A 20,074-nucleotide genomic window follows, 5' to 3' on the forward strand; every position below is an offset into this window, starting at 1 on the left:
CTAAGCGACCAAGAAATTGCCAGCCTCTCAGAAGCACAATTCAAGACACTATTTATCAGGATGCTCACAGAACTGGTAGATTATAGTCACAAATTAGAGGAACATAGTCACAAATTAGAGGAACATATGAAGGCTAAACTAATTGAAATGAAGGGAGATGCACAGGAAACCAATAGTGATGGAAAGGAAACTGGGACTCAAATCAATGGAATGGACCAGAAGGAAGAACAAAACATCCCACCAGAAAGGAATGAAGAAATGAGAATTCAAAAAAATGAGGAGAGGCTTAGGAACCTCCAGGACATCTTTAAACGTTCCAACATCCGAATTATAGGGGTACCAGAAGGGGGAAAGAAACAGCCACGAGTGGAAAACGTATTTGAACAAATAATAAAGGAGAACTTCCCCAGTCTGGCAAAGGAAATAGACTTCCAGGAAATCCAGGAAGCTCAGAGAGTGCCAAAGAAGTTGGACCCAAGAAGGAACACACCAAGGCACATCATAATTACATTAGCCAAGACCAAAATGAAGGAGAGAATCCTAGAAGCATCAAGGGATAAGGGGACAGTCACCTACAAAGGAGTACCCATCAGACTGTCAGCGGATTTCTCAAAAGAGACCTTACAGGCAAGAAGGGGCTGGAAAGAAGTATTCCAAGTCATGAAATCCAAAGACCTACAGCCAAGATTGCTTTATCCAGCAAAACTTTCATTTAGAATGGAAGGACAGATAAAGTGCTTCTCAGATAAGGTCAAGTTCAAGGAGTTCATCATCACCAAGCCCTTCTTATATGAAATGCTAAAGGGACTTATATAAGAAAAAGAAGATGAAAAAGATGAACAGTGAAAGGATAGCAAATACACAGTTATTAACAACCACACCTAAAACAAGAGCAAACCAAGAAGACAGCTAGATCAGGAGTGGAACCATAGAAATGAAGAACACAGGGAGGGTTAGAAACAGGGGGGTGGGAGGGGGAGAAGAAGGGAGAAGGCACAGAAAATAGCATAGAAGGTAGGCAGAAAATAGATAGGGGGGAGGGCGAGAATAGTGGGGGAAATATAGAATCCAAAGAACTTGAGACACGTGGTTATAAACTAAGGGGGGGAGAATGGTGGGGGAGGGAGGGTGTGGGTGGAGGGGATTGAAGGGGGGGAATAGAACAACTGTAATGGTATAATCAATAAAATATATTTTAAAAAAAGAAAAAAAATGTTCCTTCTGTATCCTTCCTTGTCACTTTCCCCCATCTTTTCTGTATTCATTCTTATGTAAAACTATTAATTTTTTAGGCTACAGTTATATAGTCTCTTGTCATAGGTTCAGAGAGTAGACAGGTGATCTATCAATATAGTCTAACATCCCAAGTAGCCAGAGGAAGAGCCCATTGGAAGATGTTTTTCCAAGTTTATTCTCACATCTCAGTGTCTTGAGTACTTTTTGCTTCTCAGTGTGACAACTGCTGAACTAAATTATCGAATCCATAACAAGCCCTAGTAGCTCTGATTTGTGAGTACTTGAATGGGTTTGGTGAATGAAAATATATAAAGGAAACTTACTTCCAGTCAAGATGGAGTCATAGTTAGAGTTGCTTTGCCTCCTCATATAACCATAAAAAGATTTACAACTAAATCTCAAAACAAGTAACACCCAGAACTGTCAATAAATCGAACTGTATGGAAGTCCAACAACCAAGGATTTAAGGAAGCCACAATCATCCAAACAGGTGCCTTTCGTAGGGAGTAAAAACAGCTCTACCTCATACACAGAAATAACATAGGAAGGCTGCTGCCAAATTGAGGAGACGAAGGAATATGGCACAAATGAAAGAATAGAACAAAACTCCAAAAAAAGATCTAAACAAACCGAAGATAGCCAACCTATCAGATGCAGCGCTCAAAACACTGGTGATCATGATACTCAAAGAACTCATTGAGTATGGCAACAACATAAAGGAAGAAATGGAAGTTACACTAAGTGAAATGAAAAATCTAATAGGAACCAACAGTAAAGCAAATGAAGCCAAGATTCAAATCAACCATTTGGAACATAAGGAAGAAATAAACATTCAACCAGAAAAGAATGAAGAAACAAGAATTAAAAAAAAATGAGGACAGTATAAGGACACTCTGGGACACCTCCAAATGTGCCAACATCTGAATGGCAGTGGGTGCCAGAAGAAGAGAATGAGCAAGAAATTGAAAATTTATTTGAAAAAATAATGAAAGGAAACTTCCCTAACTTGGCAAAGGAAATAGACCTACAAGTCCAGGAGGCACAAAGAGTCCCAAACATGTTGGACCCAAAGAGGTCCACACCAAGACACATCATAATTAAGATGCCAAAGGTTAAAGATTAAGAGAGAATCTTAAAAGCAACAGGAGAAAGGCAGAGAGTTGCCTACAAAGGAGTTCCCATAAGACTATCAGCTGATTTCTCAAAAGAAACCTTGCAGGTAAGAAGGGGCTGGAAAGTATTCAAAGTGATGAAAAGCAAGGGCCTACAACCAACATTACTCTACCCAACGAAGCTATTATTTAGAATGGAAGGGCAGATAAAGTGCTTCCCAGATAAGGTCAAGTTAAAGGAGCTCATCATCACAAAGCCATTATAACATGAAATGCTAAAGAGACTTATTTAAAGAAAATCAAGATTAAAACTATGAACATTAAAAAGACAACAAATTCATAACTATCAACAACTAAATCTTAAAAAAAAATAAGCCAGGAAAATAGCAACAGAATCACAGGTTTGGAAATCATTTGGAGGGTCATCGGCGGGGACAGGTAGGGAGGAGAATGGGGGAAACGTTACCAGGAATAAGCAGCATAATTGGTAGATACAAAGTAGACAGGTGGAGGTTAAAAGTAACACAGGAAATGGAGAAGCCAAACAACTATATGCATGACTCATGGGCAGGAACTACAGCAGGGAGGATTGCTAGAGGGATGGGGGTGCCAGGGAGAGGAAGACAAAAGGAGAAAAATCAGGACAACTGTAATAACGTAATAAAAAATATAAAGGAAAAGATAGTCTTTTCAATAAATACTACTGGCTAATTTAATATCCATGTGAAAAACACTAAATCTTGATCTCCAAATTATACCACAACGAATCCAATTCCAGACAGATTAGGGACTGATTAAATCTGGGCCGAACTATTCTCTCCACTTCCAAATTCATATGTTGAAGCTCCAATCCCTAGTTCGAATCTGACTGTGTATAGAAAGCCTATATTTGAAAGATAGGCACTTTCAAAGAGGTGATTAAGGTAAAACTGGGCCTTTAGGGTGGGCCCTAATCCAATCTGATTACTTGTAAGAGGAACCTCAGACACAAGAGAAATACCAGAAACAGCCACCAGCTGTTAAAGACCATTTGAGAAAAAAGACCAACAGAGAAAAAAGACCATTTGAGCTTCCATCTGCAAGCCAAGGAGAGAGGCCTCAGAAGAAACCAAAACTGCCAACACCTTGGTCCTGGACTTCTAGTCTCCAAAAATGTGAAGAAAATTAATTCCTGTTGTATAAGCCACCCAATCCCTATGTTATGATAGAGCTAGCAAACTAACATAAACACTAAAAAGAAGAGTAAAACAATAAAGTTTCTAAAAGATAACACAGAAGAGTATCTTCATATCCTTGGGATGACAAAAACTTCTTAAGTAGAAAACAACAGTCATCATAAGGAAAAGATTCACAAATTAGACTATATTAAAATTAAGAACTTCTGCTTACCAAGATACCATGTGACATAAAAAGACAAGCAGAGAGTGGAAGATATTTGCAATACATATATCTGGCAATGGACTCATACCCAAAATAATAGAAGAAAATCCTATGTATCAAAAAAGAAAAAAAATAACTATTCCATTAAAAAGTTTTTTAAAAAGAAAAAAAAAAAAAGAAAGGCAACTTCACAAAATGATATCCAGATGGCCAAAAAATATATTAAAAAGTACCTAAATTCGTTAGTCTGGAAAAGACAAATTGAAATCTAGTAATATGAAGAACTGAACTCTTATCTTTGCAAAAAAGCAATAATAATCTTAAACTTACAAAGACAGAAGTACCTGTATTGAGAAGTATTGATATAAAGTTCTCTGAGTCTAACATGCACGTTAATATTTTCAAAAACATCTTACCTCTTTTTCTACGAGGCTCAATTTTTCAAGTAGTTTACATTTTTCTTCGATTAGTGTAGAAAGTTCTACAGCAAGCTTTTTCTCTCTTTCTGAAGTTAAATATGAAAACATTTATTCATAAAAATACATGATCCCTATATTCAGTGCAACATTATTTACAATACCCAACTAAGTATCCATTGACAGATGACTGGTTAAAGTATACATGATGTGTACTTACATAGCATAAAATACATGTGGTAGAATCCTACTCAGCCATAAAAAAAGATGGAATATTGCCCTGACCAGGTGGCTCAGTTGGAGCATCGGCTTGTACACCAAAAGGTTGCAGGTCTGATTCCCGATCAGGGCACATACCTAGGTTGCTGGTTCTATCCTCAGTCAAGGCACATACAGCAGGCAAACCGACTAATGTTTGTTTCTCTTTCTCTTTGTCTCCTTCTCTCTCTCTCCCCTCCCCAGCCCACTTGTTCTCTAAAATCAATAAACATATTCTTGTGTGAGGATTTTTTAAAAAACATCAAATATTGCCATAGGTGACAAAATGAATAAATCTTAGTATTATGCTAAGTGAAATAAAATGAGACAAAAAAGGACAAAAGCCATTTGATTAAACTGATATGTGTAATATAAAAAATAGGTAACAAACAAAAAAACAAACTCATAGATACAGACAACAGGATGGTGGTTACCAGTGAGGAAAGTGGGTAGGAAGAAAGCAAAGTGGGCAAAGAGAGTCAAATATATGGGGATGGAAGGAAACTAGACTTCAGGTGGTAGCACTCTAAATAGAGTACACATACGTGTGATTATAATCTTATATACCTAAAAATTATATATTAACCAGTGTTACCCCAATAAAATTGTTTTCAATATATTTTATTGATCATGCAACTACAGTTGTCTCATTTTCCCTTTACTCCCCTCCACCCTGCACACCCTCTCCCACCCACACTCCCCATCTTTAGTTCGTGTCCATGTGTCATATCTAAGTTCTTTACCTTCTACATTTCCCATGCTATTCTTACCCTCCCCATGTCTATGCTACTTATTCTCTGTAACTTTTCCCCCCTCTCCTCCTCCCTTTCCCGTTGCTAACCCTCCATGTGATCTCCATTTCTGTGAATCTGTTCCTGTTCTAGTTGTTTGCTTAGTTTGTTTTTCGTTTTGTTTTAGGTGTGGTTGTTAACAACTGTGAGTTTCCTGTCATTTTACTATACAAGTCTTTTATCTACTTTTTCTTAGATAAGTCCCTTTAACATTTCATATAATAAGGGCTTGGTGATGATGAATTCCTTCAACTTGACCTTATCTCAGAACACTTTATCTGCCCTTCCATTCTAAATGAAAACTTTACTGGACAGAGCAATCTTGGATGGAGGTCCTTGCCTTTCATGACTTAGAATACTTCTTTCCAGACCCTTCTTGCCTGTAAGGTCCCTTTGGGGAAATCAGCAGACAATCTGATGAGAACTTCTTTGCAAGTAACTGCCTCCTTATCTCTTGCTGCTTCTAGGATTCCTTCCTTCATTTTAATCTTGGCTAATGTAATGATGACGTGCCTTGGTGTGCTCCTCCTCGGGTCCAACTTCTTTGAGACACTCTAAGCTTTCTGGACTTCCTGGAAGTCTATTTCCTTTGCCAGATTGGGGAAGTTCTCCTTTATTTGTTCATATAACTTTTTCACTTGCTCTTCCTCTTCTCCTTCTGGTACCCCTATAATTCGGATGTTGGAATACTTAAAGATGTCTTGGAGGTTCCTAAGTCTCTCCTTATTTTTTTTTTAATTGTTTCTTCATTCTTTTGTTTGGTTGTTTCTTTCTTCCTTCTGGTTCACTGCACTGATTTGAGTCCCAGTTTCCTTACCACCACTATTGGTTCCCTGTACATTTTCCTTTATTTCATTTAGCATAGCCTTCATTTCTTCATCTAATTTGGGACCAAATTCAACCAATTCTGTGAGTATCCTGATTACCAGAGTTTTGAACTGCGCATCTGATAGGTTGGCTATCTCTTCATCGCTTAGTTGGATTTTTTCTGAAGCTTGGATCTGTTCTTTCATTTGGGCTTTTTTTTTGTCTCAGCACACCTGCTACATATAAGGGGCAGATTCGTACCTGTTCACCAGGGCAGGGCAACCCATGTCGCTGCTTTATGACACTGTATGAGGGGGAGGGGTCCAAGAGGGAACAATGGCACCTGCTCAGCTCTCTGCCGGCTTTCAGTCACTTCCCCGACTTCCCACAAGCAAACTGGGCCCCTCTGATGGTGATTCCCAGGTGGGTGGGTTTGTGTAAATTCTAGGACCCTGTGGGTTTCTCCAGCAAAGTCTCCTGTGAGGCTGCGAGTCTCTCCTGGCCCCTCAACCCCCACAGGGGTTTTCAATTGGTATTTTGAGGCTTTATTTCCCTGAGCTGGGACCCTGGGTTTCGTGGTTTGTCTCACTCCCCAGTTTTGCCTGGATTATCTGCACACAAATGTGGGACCACCCAGTCCACCAGCTGCCTTGTGCTCCATACCCCTCCACAACTGGCTGCCTCGCTGGGTCCGCCAGCCACTCCTTTGCCGCGACCCCTCTCCACCCGGCCGCCAACTCTGCCCCTCCTACTGGTCTGGATGAATACCTCTACTTTCACTCTTTGGTTATCGGGCTTCCATACAGTTGAATTTTCTGTCAGCACTGGTTGTTTTTTGTTTCTAAACTGTTATTGTCCTTATTTTGGTTATGCGAGGAGGCACAGTGTGTCTACCAACGCTTCCATCTTGGCTGGAAGTCCCCAATAAAATTATTTTTTAAATTTTATTTATCTATTTTTAGAGAGAGGGGAATGAAGAGAAAAAGAGAGGGAGGGAAACATTGATGTATGAGAGGAACATCAACCGGTTGCCTCTAGCACGCCTCCAACCAAGGACCTGCTCACAACCTAGGCATGAGCCCTGACCAGAAATTGAACCAGTGACCTTTCTATTCACAGACTGTCACTCATTCCACTAAGCCACACCAGCCAGGGTCTGAATAAATTTTTTAAAAGTTAACAACATCATGTGTAAATTTTTTGTTTAAAATTATAAACATGGTGAGGCCTAGAGTAGAAAAAGGAACTTACCCACATAAAGTCGGCTTCTAATCTGAAACAAATTTTAAACAAAATTACATTAAAACAAATCCAAGTAAATACAGACTTACTTTATTTATACTGCCAGCTTAAAAATAACACTTTTCTTGTTGCCTTAGTATGAATTTAAGTTAGCCAAAAGAAATGCAACTTCACAAAAATGATATCCAAATTATTGATATGTGCAATGAGAAAAATGCCACAAATTAATACCTACTAAAATTTCATATTGTATATTAGCATAATAAAGTCTTTGAAATAACTGTATCTTAAAAATACCTGTTTAATGTCATTTAGACCATTGTTCCTGAAACAGATTTGACCCTGAAACAAACTATTTCAAGAAGTCCCTGTCATCATCTCCCCTAGTGCTAATACATAAAATAACATGACTTGAGAAATGTACCAACCACTAGGTCATGGATGGAAACTGACTACAAAGAAACAGTAAACACAACCTTTTTATTCTTTAACCTCTCGCTCAAATAATGAAGGAAAAATCCCATTCGTAGAGAGATCAGATTTAAGGTTGAGGAAATACAAGCAAGTGTAAAAAACAATACGTCCTTAAATCACCTAGAGAAGAGTTATAGGGATAAAATTAAAATAGACAAAATTTAAAGGCGAAGTTACAGCCCTGGCGGGTGTGGCTCAGTGGACTGAGTGCCAGCCTGCGAATTGGCCCAGTTCGATTCCTGATCAGGGAACATGCCTGGGTTGCGGGCCAGATCCCCAGTTGAGGGGGCGCAAAAGGCAACCAGACACTGATGTTTCTCTCCCTCTCTTTCTCTCTTTCTTCCGCTCTCTCTAAAAACAAATAACTAAATAAAATCTTTTAAAAATACAGCATAAATGCAAAGTTACAGTAGAATAGGTAAATATGAGGGATAAATTAGTGAACTGATCAGATTCAGGGACTACCTCAAAAGGTAACAGGAAACACAAAAATAAACTTTAAGTTAAAAAATAAATTTTAAGTGTAAGGGCTAATATCTAAAACATAGTAGTTCCTCAAAAAAGAAATAAGAATGTAAAATGCAGCCCTGGCTAGTGTGGCTCAGTGGACTGAGCACCAGCCTGAGAACCAAAAGGTCCCCAGTTCGATTCCCAGTCAGGGCACATGCCTAGGTTGCAGGATAGATCTCCAGCAGCGGGTGCATGAGGAGCCACCACACACTGATGTTTCTCTCCCTCTCTTTCTCCCTACCTCTCCCTCTAAAAATAAATAAACAAAATCTTTTTTAAAAATATAAAATGAAGAAATTTCTCACAATTAAAAAATGAGAAAAGCTCTCATACTAAAAGAAAAGAAATTTAGACTGCAAAAAAGGTACATGTACATCTATGTGGAACTTTAATATATGGCATAGCAGATAAGTAGGGAAAAGAGGGACTATTCAATACATGAAGCTGGAAAAATGGTTATATCTTGTGGGGGAAAAATTAGACCGATAAAAAACTGGATTCAAGATGAATCAAGGACTTCGATGTTAAAAGCAAAATTTTAAAATTAAGAATATCTGCTCATTAGAAAACATCTTAAGGAAAATGAAAAGATGTTTCATACTGGGACATTTACCATACACATAAGCAACAAGAATAGCGTCAAGAATATATAAAGAATGCCTACAAATAAAAAATAACAAACTACTTAATAAACACTCGGGCAAAAGACATAAAAAAAATTATTTCCCAAAATAATAAATATGTATGGCTGGTAAAATTCAGTAAGAGATTTCCATCTCACTAGTGATTAAGGAATTCAAATCAAGACCGTGATAAGATACAATTTTATACCCATTTAAGTGACAAAAGAACAGCGTTGGAGAGGACAAAAATCGAAAGGATCTCTGGACCTCATGTATATTGCTGGTAGGGTGTACACTGGTACAATACGGAAAACAGTTGGCATTACCTTTTAAAAACAGAACCTCCATATACTCTATAACCCGGTAATCTCACACCTAAGTATATTCTCAAGAGAAACTTTAAAATATATAATAGGAGATATGTATAAGAATATTCATAAGAGATGGGTACTGGAAAAATCAGGAGGAACATTTTGTAAAGTATATGATTGTCTAACCACTATGCTGTACACCTGAAATTAATAAAGAAGTAATACTGAATATAAACTGTAATTTAAAAAACTGTTAATTAAAAATATATACACAGCAGCATTAACAGTAATGGAAAAAAACCTGAAAACAACCCAATGTCCAAGACCATAAAATCCATATACCTTAGTCTATTCTTACAATAATTCTAGAGCAATCAAAATGGAAAAAAATTAAAGCCTCATCCAAAACTATGGATGACTCTTGGCAATATAGGATGGAAGAAAAAAGTTCCAAAACATGGCATACAGTGTAACACCAAGTACAATCACATACTATACTTGTGAGAAATCTACGCAGACAGGACCAAAAAAAATTTAAAGCATGGGAATAATTAACCCAGGATCCAAGCTGGGGTTACCTCTAGTACAGCACATAGGGGGATACAGTGAGGGAGGATCTCTGAAATACAAGTGATAGTCAATGTTTTTGTTTCCAAGGTAAGTGGTATATTCACAGATGTTTAGTATACTATTAAAAACAAACAGAGACCATAAATAAATAATAAAGGTAGGGATTTAGTATCAGTTCTACAGAGAACTTCTTTAAAGATTTTACACTTCAAAAGTTCCTTTAAATCTGTATTTAGTTTCTAGCAGCCATACATTATCATGAGTAGCCCACATAACTACAACCTAATTTGTTTTCTTCAAATAAAAATGTTCCTCATATTATTTGTTCAAACGGAAGACAAAATGATCATTCCCTTAGTATATAGCAATGGTTACTTACTGATCGAAAACTTCTCCACAAAAACAAGAAAACAGCAAAAAATCCAACAATAGCTGCACACATCAGCAATTCCCAAGGAAAACCATTGGGATTAGAACTTTTTCTCATATCTTCAGGCAATGCTGCCACAACCTTTAAAACAAGAAAAGTATCACTATGATGATAACTCACAAAATTGTGATTCCAACTTTTATAATACCAGTTTATTGGACCCATCTTCTTGGACATCTTGGAGGGGTCACTGCAGAGGAGGACAATCTGCTAATCTGTGTTAATAACTGAAATGGAAAATGTCCTGCAAATGGTTATTTATGGTCTATCACCCTTGATATAGAAAGGACACTGGTTTTTCCCAAAGCCAACCATACAGATCAAGGAAGAGGACCTCTAAAAGGAAACCAGTATTTGATCTTAAAACCCTTATTTCTACTTCAGTCATTATCTTTTGGGACGCAGACTTTGAAAACGTAGAGATGGGTGCTAAAATGGTGCCTAGCACATAAAAACATGCCAAGTCCTAAAATGACACAGAACCTAGGAGCCAAGAGGAAGGTATATTGTGTAGACTGAATTTTCTGTATCGTATTCTCTGTACTTTCTTTCATCCTTTCTTCCTTTTTTTTTTTTTTTGGTATACACTTAGTAAATGTTTACTTAAATGTTTCAGTCTTGCTTCAGCTACATAATAAAGAATTAGGCTTCACCTAAAGTGCTAAGCAAAAACACAATGGCTCTCTAGCAAGTACATTGTTACTTGGAACCTATTTATGTGTCCAGCAAGTGTCACTGCACATCACTCCCTGAGCCCACTTGACACTTGTAGTAATACAGCTCCTAGTGCACTGCACATACCATGCTGCTTCACACCTCCTGTGCTTAAACTATTCCCTCAGCTTGTAAAGGCTTTCCCAGAGACTCCAGAAAATGTAATCTCTCCCACCCTTCAATTTCACTAGCACTTTCTGTATGTTTCAGTAAGCAGTTCATCAGTTTCTACTTTTCTTGCCTCTCCTAACGGACAGCATGACACCAGCGGCCCAAATTACGTCATAGTTCACTTAGAATCCTCATAGAACTGTCACATCAGAGTATATATAAATACCATGGCAACTATACTTTTTAATTTACAAACAATGTAACTGCCCCAATATTTAAAACGGCTTCGTAAGTTTTTTGCGCAGATAGTTTTTTTAAACACGGCCCCCTAAACATGTCAACAAAGACACCTATAAATAAAAGAATCCTTTTAACATGATTATAAACTGAACTTAATAATTTTGAACACTTGGAGTTTAATATCTCCAGATTTTACATTAACACGAGCTTTTACATTAACAAGAAAACAGAAAGAAGAGAACAATCTCACTTATGGTAAAGCATCTCAAAAGAGCATCTTAAAAGAAAATGTAGATTTAGCATGCCTACTCCCCGTCCTGGCTTAGGTATCCTTTCGGGACAAGAAGTTTCATCACTAAAAGGAACTCATCTCAGAGGAACAGTCCTTAAGTTTCTTAGAGTAGGGAGAACTACGCGTCACTGACCCATGTTGAAAATAAATAAAATTAGGGAAAGGATCATTTGTTTCAGGAATCGGGAAACATTTAACACACCTTTGTAAAGTCCCACTAAGCAAATGCTATTCTCACCTTCCTCATCTCCAGGTCCCCTTCCACTACACATACCAATAAAAGGCCCAAGTATCCCAAGAACCTGGCTGCTGCCTCGGACACTAGCTGACCCGGTGGCAGATGAAGACTGGCTTTGGGACCTCCCGCCACTGCCCCTCAGACCCAAAGCCGAAGTCTGCTGCTTCCTCCCCTTGGTTGCTTCCGCGACCCCTGGGCCCGATCGTGCCTGGCCTTACCCATCGTAGCTTTTCCAGGACCAGCCCCAAATAAGGCAGAGGGGCAGTCCTGGGCTCCTCCATTGCGCCAGGGCTGCCCTGGATACAGCTGCTGTGGCCAGGGCCTGACCGAGCAACAATCAGCCGCAAACAGGCGCTGCGTTCACTCTAGAACCCTAACACGCACCCGACAACCGGACCACACCACTGTGGTGCCGGCTGTAGGGGGAGTTCACGGTGGAAACAGAGGCACAGGCCTCAGGTGTCCACGATGCCTACTGGCAAGCCTCGGACCCTATGGTACGCCTTGTGTCCAGGTGATCAGAAAGTCCAAGCACGTCCCGCAAGAGCCTGAGACTTGCCCTTTACTCGCCATCCCACCCCTCAGTTTGGTTTCGGCCAGACCTCGGTAAGGAGGCTGGGTGGCTGCACACGGTAAATTTCCCCTCCTTCTGTCCGCGAGGTTCGTAGACGTGTCCGGGGTGCTTGCTCTTAAAGGGGCAGGCGCTCCCCGTGGCAAAACCACCCACCTTTGGAATTCCAGAGACGGGATTGTGAAAATTTTGGCCTTGAGCTCGGCGCTATGTTATGCGTGGCTCAGTCCAGATGACTAGGGCTTTGGCCCACGACCCCTCCCATCCCCACCCACCAGCAGGTGACTGGGGAGGAAGTGAAGCTTCCCCAGGAGGCCCCTCAAAACGGCCCCGCGGGTTGAGCTTGAACGAGGCACGCCCCCTGGGGCGGGCACTGGGACCCAGCTCCTATCCGCAGCGCTATCCGCAGCGCTTTCTTCTCTCAGACCTTCAAGAACTATCTACACTCCAAAGAAGCCCTGACCGTTTTGTTCCCTAGGGGACCCCGCGGAATTAGGAAAACTAGCCATCTCCTTCCTTCCAGTTAAAAAATGACCTGCAGGGCCCGTGCCTGGTGTGTCCTGCCAACTGTTTCCGGACTTTCGACTTTGGACAGGAAGGCATCTCAGGTCACCTGTTGTCTGGACAAAGTTTAACCTCCCCCACACAGGAGAACATAGATCGGGTCTCCTCTGCACACTGGAGGGTTCGTAAGGGTTACTCACTTTTACCTGATTTACCTGGGCACTTGCTAGGTAAAACTATCCTAAACCTCATGAGCGCCTACTTACCCAAATGCTGAATCATCAATCCCGTGTGCACCTTTCCTGGATCAGTGCTGTTCTCCTGAGAAAGGAAGCTAAAAGTAGCATCTTGCCCCCTAAATTTAGGTCTCTATTTTTAGGTCTGTTGAATAAAGTAAGGGGGCTGGATTTGCTCTTGGGAGATGGTTTTAGCTGACATAGGTGTAAAGAATAAACGATCTCTAAAACTCCTGTGCCAGCATAAACTCACCGAATTCAGCCTTCAAACTGAATTCCTCAGTGAAGCAACTAAAAGAGGAACAGATAGTTCTTCCTCAAACAAATCACCCAAGGGAAATCAATAGTTAAAATCTAAAATCCACAAGAAGTTTCTCTAATGTGAACTCTGGCAGCAACAGAACTATTGTGCCAAAAAGAATCAAAAAGGGCCCCAAGTTCACAAGTGGCTTGTGATACTAAAATGAGGCCTAGTTTTTTGAAACTCAAAGTGTTCTCTCTTGTTTGCCACATCAGCCTAAGGAGTTTCAGGAACTATCATTATCAGAGAGTAGCAGAAATTACTTAATAAAGCTCCATATTTAAGGTATTGCACAACCTTCACAGGAGTTGGACAATGTGTTTTGAAATTATGTGAATAGCTTATCAGTCAAAACAGAAGCATAACCAAATTTTTACCTTTAATATTTAAAAATTTTTTAGAACAATTTATCTCTATTAGAACACTGTATTATTCAATAAAAATGTATTTAATAGGTCTGAACTTTTTCAAAGGACTCCTGAATCATTTTCAGCTCTTAGGACTTACTTATAACCCAAAATATCCTTTTAATCCCTTTGCCTCTCCCTAAAGCAGTCTGAGCCCTTTTCCAATTTTTCAGTAATTACCATTCCAAATATTAAAAACATATACCAGGAACAAAAGAATACATTAAAACTTTTTTAAAAGAAAAATCTAAAAGCTTCGTCTCACCGATAACAAAAACATAGTAAAACTCAAACTCTGCCTGATTCAAACCTAATTTCTACATAATTAATAGCCATATAGAAACTTACCTCTTCCTCTAGATCGTTCAAGTCCATTTTTTAAATTCATGTTAAAATATTCTAACATGTAAATAAAGTTTCGCAAAGCACCTCACATTCTTGAGAAAGATTTCAGATTTTAATTCATCCTGCACTCTTGTTTCAACACTGACTGTGATCCTGTTTTGACACTTGAGGGTAAAGGGGTGCTATAGGGGGAGCTGTGACTACCAACTCGTAATTCAGTTTCATGGACAACACTTCTGATCAAATATATTATGTACTAGATACACATATTAACTAACACCCTCTTAAAATCTGTAACTGCAAAGAGAAATCCTGAATTTAGTAACTAATAAAAATTAAATTGCATGATTTATTCTAGTCTGTTCACATAAAGTACATAATTTTTACCATGTAAAAAATATTTGAAAATAGTTCTTAAGGAGATGTGGGATTTTGCTGACTTTAATAGGTCTGCTTTAAAGGAAATGAAGAATAAATGCTGTTAGTGTTTGTGACAACTACTAGAAAGCATTCAAGAACATTGGAAACACGCTGGCCAGTAGACTTTGTCCAAAACCTAGAAACTGATTTCCCTTGTGAAGGGCGGGGTTACAAAGCTTTAAGTTCTACAGTAGTTAGTCCCATTTAATTAAACAGGCAATGTCACAGTCTATGAGATCTAGCCCTTTGTAAGAAGATAAAACATTTTCCTTCTCTGAACTGTTTAATTTCAGTTGCTCTCAGAACACATTGAATCAGGAACAACCTGTTGAACAAGAGCTAGGTAACTTCCATTGTTTACTCCACATGTAAATGAGTCATTGTAGTTAAGAATATATCAATTTAGAACTCAAAGAGTTTCCTCAATTATAAAATAAAGTAGATAAAAAGTAGTATTGATTTTTATTAATTAAACAATTCAAAGAAACTCTATCGTGAACAAAATCTGATATTACCCGAAAACAGAAACAATTACCTGAAACACTTAGGCAAGAAGAACAGGAAGTCCTTGCACGTAAATTTTACTGGAAAATTCCTCAAATTTTCCATTTACTACAGCTAATCAAAACTATAATACGGGTGCTGACTAAATGCACTAAGATTGTTAGAATTCTAGATCTGGCAGGAACTCTTCAGAACATTTAGTCCATACATTATAAACTTAAAGCCCTGTGGACCTGGCTGGTGTAGCTCAGTGGACTGAGCGCGGGCCTGTGAAGCACATGATCACAGTTCGATTCCCAGTCAGGGCACACGCCTGGGTTGCAGGCCAGTTCCCGGCAGGGAACTCACGAGAGGCAATCATACATTGATATTTCTCTCCCCTCCTTCCCTTCCCCTCTAAGGATAAATAAATAAAATCTTAAAAAAAAATAAAGCCCTGTGGAGGTCAAAGAGTTGAAGTAAGTGGAGGGAAATGCATGCAAGTCTATTCAGTGCAAGCACTATTCAGCTTGAGCTTCTTGTGGCCAAATGAGAATGGAAGGCTATGTATTACACTCTTATGCTTTTTCAAGAGAATCCAGAAATCCAGAATCTTATGTAAACTCACCTTCTAAATGTTGGCAACTGGTTCGTATTTCTAAACATTGTGGGAGCTAGTTTTGACAAACAGCCTGTCAACTAGTCTTAGCTTCTGATAGTATGGTTTTAAACCTGAGCCTCCCCTAGAGAATTAATGACTTTCCAAGGTCACAAGATAATTAACATAATTTCCATTCAATATTTTCATATCTAAAGAATTTCAACCAAAATAGTTTAAGTGAAATGTGTTTGATTATATTTACTGAATCTATGCAAACAAACTTACCTAGCATAGACTGTATAAATAAACACTTTATATGAAGGACAAATATCATGTACTGATTAATAAATTATTTTATTAATTTAATAACTTCACAGGTCTAATTTATGAGGGCGGGGGATGCGGGTGAGAGATATGGCAGTTCTTCTATGCTTGAGTAGATTTCTAAATAAAGTTTTTAATCAAAAACTTCACAACTAAATCATACATAGCAAATTAATCACTTCTCTGGGCTTCTTTATCAGATAATGTCAACTCTCTGGAACTCAGCGAAGAGATCAAGTATGGAGGAAGCCTCTGCAAGCAGAACTCTTCCCACAGGCAGCTGCACTACCATCTACCTGGTCACCCTTGCTGGACACCTGGTAAGTTATCCTCATTTTTCCATTTTCTTCTCCTTGTCACATTCAATCAATCATCAAATCCAATGAATTCTATGTACAAAAGATCTATTTGTCCTTCCAGTCATTTTAGTGAGTTCCATGAGATATTAAGCCAAAGATTCTAAAATGTGGCCAGTGAGCCAAATCCAAGCTTCACAATGTTTTGTCTGACCTGCATGTTTTTTTTTTAATCTGAATATTTGGCAACATTAAAAATCAGAACATTTTACATACACACACACACACACACACAACCAGATTTCCAACTTTTCTTGAAATATCAGGAGACTGGAAAACCCAGGCTGAAGATGAGTAACAGCCACATGCTTGGGAGAAAGCACACACTCTCTAGTTGGTTCTAGTTCTCACCTTTACCTATGTTTCATTCATTATGTGAGTTTGTAAACTCTGATTTAGACCTTCACTATTTACTTCCTGAACTAATGTGATAACTTCTTTACTGTATTCCCTGCCTCTGTTTTTAATCCATTCAATTCTTACTTGACAATATTGACAAATAGACTTATTAAGCTTAAAATAAACTTAACAAGTTTCATTGTTGATAAATGAAGTTTTTTAATTTTACTTCTTTATTAAAATTCTTCAAATGCACCCTATTATCTGTGAGTTCAACTTCCTATCAAAACATGCAAAACATTCTTAGTTTAATCCCATATACATACATCTTCAGTCTCAGCATTCGTTCAAATGAGATACACAGAAAAGGCTCTGGGAAAAGTGGAGGTAGAGACTAAACTGAGGTGGCCTTAAGTGAAACAATGTCTGGAGCCACACAAAAAAAAAGGAAAAGTCAAGGAAGAATTCTCCCCTACAGCCTCTGGAGGGAATGTGAACCAGCTCATACCTTGATTTCAGACTTCCAGCCTCCAGAGCTGTGAAGGAATACACATCTATCATTTTAAGTCTCTCTCTCACACGCACAAACAAAGTTAGCTCAAATGTGATCTCCTGTGAGACACTTTCAAGGCCTCTCCTCCCCACCCACACTACGTACCATTTCCAATCAGTCTGCCTGGCCACTCCTTTGGTCCCTCAGTAGCATCCTATGGCTATTACAGCATTGTACTATAATTATGGCTTTTCCTGCCTGTGTCCTCCAACTAGAGTGGGCTCCTTGAAAGTAACCAATATTACATTTCATTTTAAATGAGAAGATAAGTGTTTCCTCAACTATTCATTTATATGATAACAGCAGAAAAGAAAAAGAACTGACATTTGTAAAAGGCCTCCTATGGGCCAAGTACTACAGCTGGGTCCTTTGGCAATATCCCACTTATACTTAATGAGGGAGGATATGATAGGATTTATAATAAATGAAAAAGAGTCAAATTTTGAAACGTTAGTTGTGTCCTGGTTAAGTTTGGAGACATTGGTTGCTTTTGTAAATTTCTCAGATTACACCGTTTTGAGGTCACAGCTTTCATTCACATACAGTCCTCCATACAGAGTCTTCCCTCGGCATCTGTGGGAGATGAACTCCAGGACCCCAGAGCATAACAAAATCTGCAGATGCTCAAGTTCCTTATATAAAATGGCATAGTATTTGCATATATCTACTCACTTCCTTCCATATACTTTAAATCTTCTCTGGATTACATATAATGCCTAATACAATATAAATGCTATGTAATTAGTTGTTATACTGTACTTACTGTTTAGGGAATAATGACAAGAAAAAAAGTCTATGTGTCTTCAGCACACACCCAACCACCATAGGCCTAACAACATAGTACACATCAGCAACAGCCCGAAATTTTTTTCAAATATTTTTGATCAGCAGTTGGTTGAGTCTACAAATACAGAACCCACAGATACAGAGGGCTGACTGTACTAACAATTTGCTTCAGACTCATTTTTAGTTTATATTATTTTTAAGTTAACTCATTTAGTATAATTTTCCCTGACTTGGAAAAAACCCAACACTCAAGATTAACAAAGCTTAATGAAAGTTTAAAAAGAATTCCTTGGGACCCAGGGTAACAGCAGGGTAGGTGGATGTTACACTCACCTCCTCCCAGGACCAGACTGGAATTACAACTTAAATATAGAGCAATCAGCCTGAATAACCAACTGAAGACTAGGTAAACAGAAGTCTTCTAACTAAGGATTTACAGAAGAAGCCACATAGAGACTGGTAAGAAGGGCAGAGACTCAAAAAAGGGCTGGTTTCACTTTTACAGGCAGTGCCTATGACTCTGGAGATATATCTTAGGCCAAAACACCAGAGCCAGGAAAAGGAACACACATAACAACTGACTTGTGTAAATCATCAGGGATTCTGTCCTCCAGGGGGAGACGGGAGTTCGCTAGAAACACAAACACCCTCTTAAAAGGCCAATGCACAAAATCTTGTTCATAGCTATTCAACCTAGGCTCTGGTGGAAGGAGGGCAGAGCAGACTAGGATAGGATGAGGAGTGTCTGAGGTTTGTGGCTCTGGGAAGAGAGCTGAAAAGAGAACCACCAGGATCCCTGAGCTGAGTCCTCTCCCACACCACTGAAGTCATCTTTCTTGTGTGGAGAAGTCTCCTCCATACAGCATCGGACTAGGAAAAGCAATAGTCCCAACCTATGGACTCCCTGTCACCCCACCCTACAGAGGTTGGACCCTGCTGAAAAGTCAGCTGCCCAAGTTGGGTTGAAGAATTCTGGGCAGACTCAGGGGGTGTCAGTGACTGAGTTGTGTGGCTTTGGTGTAGGGGTCATTCCCTCATTTCTCTGTAAAACTAACTGGTGCCTGCCCCTCACAGGAGATCTATTGGCCCCATCCTCCCGACTCCCAACAGACTCTCTGTGCTGAGATCTTGCTCCTGGCAGAATCTAGGACAGAGAGTTCCGTGGCTCTAGAACAGGTGACATTTTCCCCTGCCACACCTAGCAGAGCCCTCCCTTCACAAGGCCAAATCTTGATCTGTTTGGGCCTGATAAACTCTGCTGGCCTCACCCTGACAACTTTGTGAGACCCCATGCCTACCACAAAGGTGTGCAAGCACCCAGCAGGTGACAGCTAGACTTACTATACCCTGGAACATTTGCTGAGTGGCCTCAGAACTATCACTGAGTTTAAATCTGCATCACATTGGGACACAATCTTTTTTATTACAATTTTTATTTATCAATTTTGAGAGAGATAAGAAAGGAGAAAGAGAAACATGAATTGGTTGACTTTTTTTTAATCTTCACCCAATGGCATGCTCATTGATTTCAGAGACAGGGAAAGGGAGGGAGAGAGATTAGAACAGAAACATCAGTGTGAGAGAGAAACATGGAAGTGAGAGAGAAATATCTATCAGTTGCCCCTCACATGCACCCCCGACCAGGGGCCAAACCCACAATCTAGGCCTGTGCTCTGACTGACAATCAAGCCGACAGACTTTCAGTTTATGGGACAACCCTCCAACTCACTGAGCCATACCGGCCAGGGTGATTGGCTGATTCTTATATGTGTACCAATTAGGAACCAACGCCACAATCCTGGTACATTGCAGGAGATATTCCAACCACCTGAGTTACCTGGCCAAGGCTCAATTCAAAAGACTGAGTGTATGGCTCTAGGATGTGACTACTCCCCACACCTTCCCCAAGCCTAACTGGCACCTCCACTTACGGGAGATACACTACCCACCCTCTTAAATCCCAGTGGCCCAGACCTGTTGATCTGAGGTCCTGGCAGATTCTTGGAAAGACTAAGTTGTATAGCTCTAGGACAGTGGCCATTTTCCCTTCACACTCCTGAGCAGTGCAGAGCCCTCACTTCATTCAGTCAAAT

The 20,074-nt window shown here is 39.5% G+C and overlaps 1 protein-coding gene across 1 annotated transcript in view; it reads right to left on the reverse strand.

Annotated features, from left to right (window-relative positions):
- The window catches only part of MIA2 (MIA SH3 domain ER export factor 2), a 116,946-nt gene that overhangs the window by 61,644 nt on the left and 35,228 nt on the right, over window positions 1-20,074 (reverse strand). Inside the window, 3 exon segments of the mRNA XM_037056398.1 lie at window positions 4,145-4,233; window positions 7,252-7,273; window positions 10,110-10,241. Coding sequence (XP_036912293.1) covers window positions 4,145-4,233; window positions 7,252-7,273; window positions 10,110-10,241 — 243 coding nt within the window.

This window comes from Sturnira hondurensis, unplaced genomic scaffold (genome assembly GCF_014824575.4).
Source record: "Sturnira hondurensis isolate 20B ecotype Veracruz unplaced genomic scaffold, ASM1482457v3 Scaffold0008948, whole genome shotgun sequence".
Lineage (NCBI taxonomy): Eukaryota > Metazoa > Chordata > Mammalia > Chiroptera > Phyllostomidae > Sturnira > Sturnira hondurensis.